At 44.8% G+C, this 9,468-nt stretch overlaps 1 protein-coding gene across 1 annotated transcript in view; it reads left to right on the top strand.

The window, feature by feature from the left end:
* Positions 1-7,725: 7,725 nt before the first annotated feature.
* LOC311225315 (intraflagellar transport protein 70A-like) overlaps positions 7,726-9,468 on the top strand; it is a gene marked incomplete at its 3' end in the record, with an annotated part of 1,991 nt that continues 248 nt past the window's right edge. Inside the window, exon 1 of the mRNA XM_084310546.1 lies at positions 7,726-9,468. This exon is cut by the window's right edge and continues 248 nt beyond it. Coding sequence (XP_084166672.1) covers positions 7,761-9,468 — 1,708 coding nt within the window. The 5' untranslated portion in view covers positions 7,726-7,760.

Genomic DNA, 9,468 nt, shown 5'->3' with positions numbered 1-9,468 from the left:
ATCCTTGTGTTGTGTTAATGAAATGATAAGGCAGAAGTTCCTATAAGACAAGCTATTGCTATATTTTCATCTACATAATTTCATGGAGCTATAATTAACACAAGGATTCACTGTCCCCGATCACTGGTATTCAAACTAGTTTACTCTCAATAATTGTCAAACTAAATGAATGTGTGCAAACCCGCATGTTCATCCATAGCAGCAACTCTATATTATCACAGACCGACATCCAACAAGTTGGGGGATCCCCGTTTGAACAGCCCATCTGAGGTTTCTCTCCTCCATGTGGTGCTTTTTTCCTATTGCTAGGTTTTTAGTGAGTGTTGCATATTTGGATTTTATTGGTTTGGTTTTTTGTTCTTGATTTATTGGGATGTTTCTTCTTGACTTGTTTAAACAAGGCATTACCTTGTGATTTCGGGGCTTTACAAATACATTTGATTTGATTTAGATTTGATTTGGTGAAGGGCCCCTTTAACATCCTGTCATGTTGGACATGAATCGGGTTGAGTGTCTCTCCATCCGCTCACAGCCCCTAACTGTTTGTGCTCACTAGCTAACTGATGCCTGCAGGAAGCAGAGCAGCCCGTCGACACAGCATTGTGCAGCACATAAGGCTGAGACCACTTATCGATTTCAATCAAATATAAGAGAGAGTTAAAGGGGACATGCATTGCTATTCCTTTCACTATTTGGGCAACTTTACACAATTCCTGTGAGTCCATGGAACACATCTGTAAAGTTTTTTTCAAAAAAATGCATTGATTTATATTTTCTATCAAGTACTCAAAAGCAAACATTTTCGACTTCAAGATTCCAAGCTGTTTTGGCTGGGCTCCGCCCATAAGTGCCTTGAGTGACAGTCACCCACATTCTGCGACTGGCAGACAGAGATAGATAGAAAGATTGAGGGGCTCCCGGAGTCAGCATTGCCTGCGGCTTGGGGTGATCGTCATACTAACTCGTTTGGCTGAGTTAGCGGGAGGGAAGTCGTGGGTGGTAATCTGGCGTTGTGGACAGCGACGCTACAGGTCAGGTCTGGGCGCCTGCTCAGCGAAAGGCAGGAAGTGGTGAAGGCAGCGTGACCTCCCACGCGTTACACTTCACCAATGAGAGTCCTCGCTGCCAGGTGAAAAGAGAGCCGCTGGCTGTCTCCGCATGTGTCGGAGGAAGCATGTGGTAGACTTCAGGGTTCCCTTGTACCGACCAGTAGGGGGAACATGCGCACAACAACCAGGTAGGGGACGGGGGGAATTGGCATAAGGACTAAATTGGGATGGGGAGATAAAGCTTTGAAAATCAGGCGGAGAAAAAGAGGATTAAAAAATATATAAAGATTGAGGGGGATACTAATTGGGGCATAATCCCATGGGACAATGCATTGGTAACTTGTTTCAAATGACAATATATAACCCTGTGATTATTATTGCACGGATCGCAATATGAGCGTGCGGCGTGCGCGTGGGAGTCAAAGATATTTTGACAGTGATATCCCAGGGAGAAGACCCACACCAGCCCTGCGCGCACACACATTTACACACACTCTTGCGCGCGGTCCCTCTCTCTCTCTTTCCCTCTCTCTCTCTCCCTCTCTCTCTCTCCCTCTCTCTCTCTCTCTATCTCTCTCTCTCTCGCTCGCTCGTTCTCTGCTGTCTGTCGGCATCCTCTGTTTGAGGAAGTAATTCCACCCGCTCTGTTGTTGAGCGAATTGTTGATTGTGGGCGGTTTTTTGTGAGACTAAACTCTCCGCTCTGGGTGGTACATTGTGTTGATGTTGGTTTTGTTTCATCAATAAATGAGGCAGAACACAGTGAATGTATCCTTTTTTTTATTGCACTTTGTTTGTTTCTTGCTGAAAATAAATTTGGCTAAATAGTTCCCGAGGTGATTTAAAGATTGTGTTTAGACTTAGCAGGATGTGTAGTGACTAGTGACGGTTCACCCTTCTGATTGGTTGAAAATGGCCTTCATGTTTGAACTACATCGCCACCTATTGCTTTGGCATTGTACTACATGTATATTATCAGTTTAAACCACTGTGTGATTGTGTGCACTGAGCGGCTGGGAGCGGCTCGGAGCGGAGGAGAGCTCTCGCTCCGGAGTCACTCTGACCCATTTTAAAGCCCACTCCGCGCTCACTTCAAAATCCACCGGCTCCGCTCCGCTCACATGCTCTGATTGATACTAACCCCCATTGCTATAAAACAATGCTAAACACTGGAAAATGCCATTTTATAAGACACAGGACCTTTAAGAGAGTATTGGTGAATGAGGCCCATTGTGAGAATCATAATATGATTATATTATATTATAGGTTATATGGATTTAGTGCCATATATTTCAGACCTTGTAAAGATTCATATACATCTTTTCCATAATAGGGTCTTATACATGCATTGAAGTGTGACCTAATTATTCTATGTGCTACTTTCCTGGTGCCGTTGTACTGTGGAGAGACGGAGAGAGAGGTGGATCATCAGAGAGAGAGAGGAGCCTGGAGCCTCTGGTGATGAACACTTCAAGAGTTAAAGTGTCAGTGTCAGCATTACTTCCCCATAAGGCCAAGTGGAAAGACAACAAACATTTCCTGTGTGTGTGTGTGTGTGTGTGTGTGTGTGTGTGTGTGTGTGTGTGTGTGTGTGTGTGTGTGTGTGTGTGTGTGTGTGTGTGTGTGTGTGTGTGTGTGTGTGTGTGTGTGTGTGTGTGTGTGTGTGTGAGATTATGAGGCTGAGGTGTGTCATGAATGTGTGTTTGTGGGGTGGGGTGGGGGGGGGGGTGTATGTGTGTGTGTGTTTGGGGAATGGGGTGTATGTGTGTGTGAGGTAGATCAGTGCACTATACTGAGTGGAAACATGCTGGGGAAGTCAGGCGTCAAAGGTCATGACCAGCAGCCAGTTCCACTCTGTCAGGGGGATAACAGCAGTCCTCCGATCAGAGATGACATCACTGATATAATCATCATCAATCCATTAAAGTTGAACAAGCGGGGCATCCCTGTGGATCAGTGGGCTGAGGGGTTGATTCACCACGTCGTGGGTTTGAGTCTGGCTCATGATGTATGTCATGCCCCCTTCTCTTCTCTCTCTCTCTCTCTCTCTCTCTCTCTCTCTCTCTCTCTCTCTCTCTCTCTCTCTCTCTCTCTCTCTCTCTCCCTCTCTTTCTTTTACTCTTTGTATCTCTCTCCCTCTCTGTCTCTTTCTCTCTCCCTCCCTTTATCTGTCTGTCTCTTTCTGTCTTTCTCTCTCTGTCTCTATTTCTCTCTCTCCACCCTTTTCTCTTTCTCTCCCATCTCCTGTCAGTCCACCACCATGCATATATACATTTATTATACGTAGCATTGCCCCTAACAGGGCCCTCATTTATCAACAATTCTTAGAAAGTGTTCTATTTTCGTTCTTAACACTTTGATCGCCATGGTTAAATTCATAATTTACCATCCCTAGCCAGCTCTATTTGTCTATGGAGAAGTTCCCCTTCTTTGCAGGGCTATAACTTTTTAAATTCTATTGCTAAATTGACATTATTATGGCCCATTCAATGTCCTATATCTATTGTTCAGGGTGTAGCAACGTTATACTTTTTCATTCACATATTCATACTAAAATACGGTCTAAAGTATAAGTATGTTTTTATCTCTTTCTGCAGCTTTCTCCAGAACGTGATTTATAGCCCCAAATGCATTATATTGATGATCAAATACAGTTTGGTAGCGATCGGTGCCAGATAAAAAATTTCAACTGGAGGTACTTCTAGAAGTTACTACGTATGATCTGATGTTGACCGGATGGGCGGGGGGTCGTTTATAATTCCGTGGGCAACGTTATATCATTCATCTAGTGTGGGTCATATGATCATCAGAGCAGTTTATATTGAACACTGTAATAATAAATGCTGAAACTTACCCCAGTCTCCTCGGGCCGTTGGGCGATCAGCTTGGAGTAGACAGTTTTCTATTATGGGATGTTGATCTAGATGAACCATTTCCAGGTTGTATAATACTATATACGTCCAAATAACGTTGTTTATTGAGTTAGGGCGAGCGATTGATTATCCAGTGTGTCGAGATGGAGTCCTGCTAACGATCGCGAGTGCCCGGACGAAATATGGGTGAGCACTTCCTGTTTGGCGCGTCACTTCCTGTTGGGCGATCTGCCGATCGGCCACCAGATGGCGCTCTTGAACCGTTAGAGAGTTGAGTGGAGATCAGCAGTATATCTCAGGTCCCCGGAGGAGAAATATGATTTCGATCACAGATTTTTGAAATATTGATATCAAAGACGTGTTACGGCGTCTTCGGCAGAATGAGCATGGCGGGCAATGGCGAGTTTCGGCGTTTCCGGCGATTAAAGTGTTAAGCACAGAATTTAGAATGTGTGTACACACAGAAAAATCGGGATTTATTACACGTGCGTACACGGGTTGTACGCCCACTCCGTGTTGATAAATAAACCATTGTTCTACGCTCCGCGCTCGTGCACGATTTTAAGTATTTGCATATAGAACCGCCCGTAATTAACCATATACGGTAATGGAACACGCCCATGAAATGTGGAAAAGTGGACTAAGCCGAGCGAAGCGTGTTTTGGGAGAAATACACAACAGGCTGACAGACATGTACACGTACGGTGATGTCAGATATGATATCTATTAACCATTGCTGCCTGGGCAGCACAAACACTAATAAAGACCGTGCTGGAATATGACTGCCTTTTCCCGTTTCGTTTGATTAATACCCAGGGATTAAAGTTCTGTTATGGTTTGACACCGACCCCAAACGCACGACACAAGAGAGTAGGAATTCAGAGTTGCCAAAAACAAGGGCTTGTTTATTGAGACTAATTAATGAGCACAGAATAGGCAAGTCAAACAAGACAGGTACACAAGCAAGGGGGAAAATGTTCTGCTGCTCTGCAGCTTCTCCCGTGGTGGTAGTAGGGGGTAGCAGATGCTGACGTCTGAGCCGCTCTGCAGACTTCTCTCGGCAGAATCTCCGAAGTGTTGCGGGACCGAGAGAGAGAGAGAGGGAGCGAGTCAACAAGGGTGCAGGTGGAACGAGCAGGAGAACAGGAGAGGTGACTTGTACCCAAATACAAAAGTTATCCAAGTGAACTAATCTTCGTGTACATACACACAGTGAGCACTGTTCCAAAACACAATCCCAAGTGAATATCTTCATGTAAATACACACAGTGAGCACTGTTCCAAAACACAATCCCAAGTGAATATCTTCGGTGCAAAAATAGACACTGAGAGTGAAGTCCAAAAAACAATCCAATGTGAATAATATCTTCGGTGTGAACAACACACAGTGGGAGATGTAAAGTCCCAAAAATATTATCCCAGTGAGAACAACAAAAAGGCGATCGCTGGGTGAGTGACTGTCTGATAAAAAAGGTGGTAATCTTCAGTGTTATAGAAACACACGAAAACGGAATTTGATCAAGACAGTCAGTAAAAAACTCACCCAGACGTAGTGCGTAATGAGTGCTGGAACAGCAGCGGAGCGAGCGCGTCGCCACGGGGAAAAGGTGTCCAAGAGGAAGGCTTCTTGGAATATCCTGGAGGTAAAGCACAGAGAGCAAACAGCAGCAGCAGCAGGAACGGAGAATGCAAACAGAGAAATATCAAAACGATCCAACAAAACTAGAGTGGAGAAACGGGGTATAAATAATACGGGATTGATTGATTGACAAGCAGTGACAGCTGGGGAATGTGATTGAAAAGCGTGCGGACGGGAGAGAACCAATCAACGACGTCTCTGACGACGTCACTGGGAAGAAGCGTGTGAATGGGGGAAATGAATGATTAACAGAAACAAATGAAAACAGAGCGAGGTGGTTTAAAGGAACAGAACGAGTGAGTGAGCAAGGACAGAAACCTCACAAGTTCTCCTCAATTTTATTCCAAAACGCGATGGATTTTCCGTAAATGTTCTACCTGCATAAGATTTGTAGAGGCATACAATCTATTTTGATGTCGGTATTAGGTAGCCTACAATAATACGAGAGCATATATAAGAACAATGAATCTCACTGCCATGTATGATGTAGCCTACGCCATGTGTAGCCTGCCTATATGTGATCAATACAAACTTGAACTTGAATTCCATCATCATATTTATATGTTGTGTCTGTCCACTATGTTTGTTACTTTGTTATTCCCCCCCCCCATCTATGTAAAGCGACCTTGGGTCTCTTGAAAGGCGCTATATAAAATGAAGCTATTATTATTATTATTATTATTATTATTATTATTATTATTATTATTATTATTATTATTATTATTATTATTATTATTATCACGTCTGTGCGGGAGCTCACAAATAGACTGTTAGTCTCAGTGAAGTTTCAACGGCGGTCATCTATTCTAACCAACGAATTGAAGTAGAAAGCATTTCGCTGTGACCAATCTTATTTGGAAACATGACACACAAAATAATAGTATTTCGCTTTTTATTTGAAACAATATTTAATCACGTTTGGAGGTGGGTGTTCTGCGTCTGCCCCCTGTGCCAAACAAGCAGGCCAACCTCTTGTTTGTGCGTGAGCCCGTTATAATTACACTACTGTCGCTATTTTACAATGAACTATAATGAATTACGGTTCATACAGAACGCGCGCCAGTGTTGGAAGTAATGCACGGAAGCTTATTTCCGCGTTGCAATAATAATATTCTACCGCTCTTGTCCATTTATTTTGTTTGCTTTCTAATTTAAAATACATTTTGAAACCGTCTGTACACAGTAGGCTATGTGTGCTAGCAGAACTAGACTCCAGTCACGAGTCACAGTGCACATGTGCGGTGGTTTGTCCACCAAAAAAGCGCCAAAAGATCGAAAATAAACTAGCAGAGCCAGAACTGTTCAACTCCTCTGGAGCCACAGCCAGCAGAGAAGCCGGTTTACTTTAGCTTTTAAACCAGCTGCAGCCTGAGAACTGGAGTGTGAGGGGATGTAACACTAAAGATGGCGGCAATGACAAAGAATTGCTGCAAAATAAACATACATCTGTTGTTAAAAAAAAAAAAAAAAAAAAAAATTTGTTTTTTTTATACTTATAACAATTCGATAATTATCGATATCGAGAAATAAAATAAAATTATCATATCGTTATCGCGATATGATTTTTTTCCATATCGCCCAGCCCTAGGACAGCCTTACCAAACATATTATTTATATTATTCTCACTCAAACATGTTCCGTTGTGATGTGACAGTATGATGTCATAATAGAACATTCTAGAACATTTGTGATGTCACAGTATGATGTCATAATAGAACATTCTAGAACATTTGTGATGTCACAGTATGATGTCATAATAGACCATTCTAGAACATTTGTGTATCTATCTATTCAACAATTCTCTCAGAAGATCTCATTGTGCATCTTGGAACATCTGGTACTGAACAGATAGATAGATTGAAGCCTGCATTTCTCAACCAAGGTGCCTTGCCTACCGTTTTGCTGTGGAAAGAGACAATACAGAGACAATACAGACCCTCTCCCGTGTTGGCCGGTGGTGCACAGGCATCACCCACACTTTCACAATTTCCCCGCGCGGAATTGTCTAGTTTGCCTTACCGTTCATAAACAAGAAAGAAAGAAAGAAAGAAAGAAAGAAAGAAAGAAAGAAAGAAAGAAAGAAAGAAAGAAAGAAAGAAAGAAAGAAAGAAAGAAAGAAAGAAAGAAAGAAAGAAAGAAAGAAAGAACGAAAGAAAGAAAGGTTTCTGTGCTGTTTTATACTAACCTTGCTTTTTTCAAAATGACACTGACAAATATCAAAGATGGCGAGTACACAGCCACGATCTACAAAATGATCAAAGATGGTCGATATGGTGAAGCAATTCAACTTCTGAGCAATGAACTGCAAAAGCACATGAAGTCCAGAGCAGCCCTCTCTCTGCTGGGCTACTGCTATTACCACATGCAAGACTTCACCAACGCAGCGGAGTGCTACGAGCAGCTGACCCAGCTGCACCCCGAGGTGGAGGAATACAAGCTATACTACGCCCAGTCCCTGCATGGAGCGTGTGCCTTTGCAGATGCCATGAAGGCCACCTTTATGCTGGACAACCCCACCAGTCACACCAAGATGATCAAACTGCAAGCGGCCATCAAGTACGGCGAGGAGGAGTACTCTGGAGCTAAGACGCTGGTGGAGCAGCTGCCCCAGGACGACCCAGACTATGAAGTGGACATGGGCTGTCTGCTCTATCAGGAGGGGGAGTATGAGGAGGCCTGCAAGAAGTTCATATCGGCCATGCAGGTGCTGGGCTACCAGCCAGAGCTGTCCTACAACATAGGGTTATGTTACTACCGCCTGAAGAACTATAATCAGGCCCAGAAGTACATTAAAGAGATCATAGAGCGAGGCATCAGGGAGCACCCAGAGCTGAGTGTTGGCATGACAACAGAGGGCATCGACGTGCGCAGTGTGGGCAACACCCTGGTGCTGCACGAGACGGCTCTGGTCGAGGCATTCAACCTGAAGGCTGCCATCGAGTACCAACTGAAGAACCTGGAAGGAGCGCAGGAGGCCCTGACGGACATGCCTCCCAGATCAGACGAGGAGCTGGACCCGGTGACCCTCCACAACCAGGCTCTAATGAACATGGACAAGAAGCCATCAGAGGGCTTTGAGAAGCTGGCCTTCCTCCTGCAGCAGGTCCCCTTCCCTCCCGTCACCTTCGGTAACCTGCTGCTGCTCTACTGCAAATACGAGTATTTTGACCTGGCTGCTGATGTCTTAGCTGAGAATGCTCACCTCACCTATAAGTTTCTCTCTCCATACCTGTATGAGTTCCTGGATGCCATATTGACCTGCCAGACGGCTCCAGAAGAGGCCTTTCGCAAGTTTGACGAAATTAACGGCAAGCTGACGGAGCAGCTACGCAAGCTGGCCAAACATGTGCAGGAAGTCAGACTGACTCGAGACGACGAGGCCGCGAAGAAGGCCCTGCAGCGCTATGATGAGAGGCTGGAGGAGTACATCCCGGTACTGATGGCCCAGGCCAAGATCTACTGGACCCGGGAGAACTACCGGGTGGTGGAGAAGATCTTCCGCAGGTCGGCGGAGATCTGTAGCGAGCACGACAGCTGGAAACTCAACGTGGCCCATGCGCTCTTCATGCAGGAGAACAAGTACAAGGATGCCATCGGCTTCTACGAGCCCATCGTCAAGAAGCACTACGGCAACGTCCTGAATGTCAGCGCCGTGGTCCTGGCTAACCTCTGTGTTTCCTACATCATGACCAGCCAGAACCAGGAGGCTGAAGAACTGATGAGCAAGATAGAGAAAGAGGAGGAGCAGATCTCCCGTGATGATCCGGACAAGAAGGTCTTCCACCTCTGTGTAGTCAACCTGGTCATAGGGACCCTGTACTGCGCTGAGGGCAACTACGACTTTGGCATCTCCCGTGTTATCAAGAGCCTGGAGCCCTACAACAAGAAGCTGGGGACCGACACATGGT

This window comes from Notolepis coatsorum, assembly GCF_963971535.1.
Source record: "Notolepis coatsorum genome assembly, chromosome: 3".
In the NCBI taxonomy this organism is placed as follows: domain Eukaryota; kingdom Metazoa; phylum Chordata; class Actinopteri; order Aulopiformes; family Paralepididae; genus Notolepis; species Notolepis coatsorum.
This window is presented reverse-complemented; position numbering and strand designations above follow the sequence as displayed.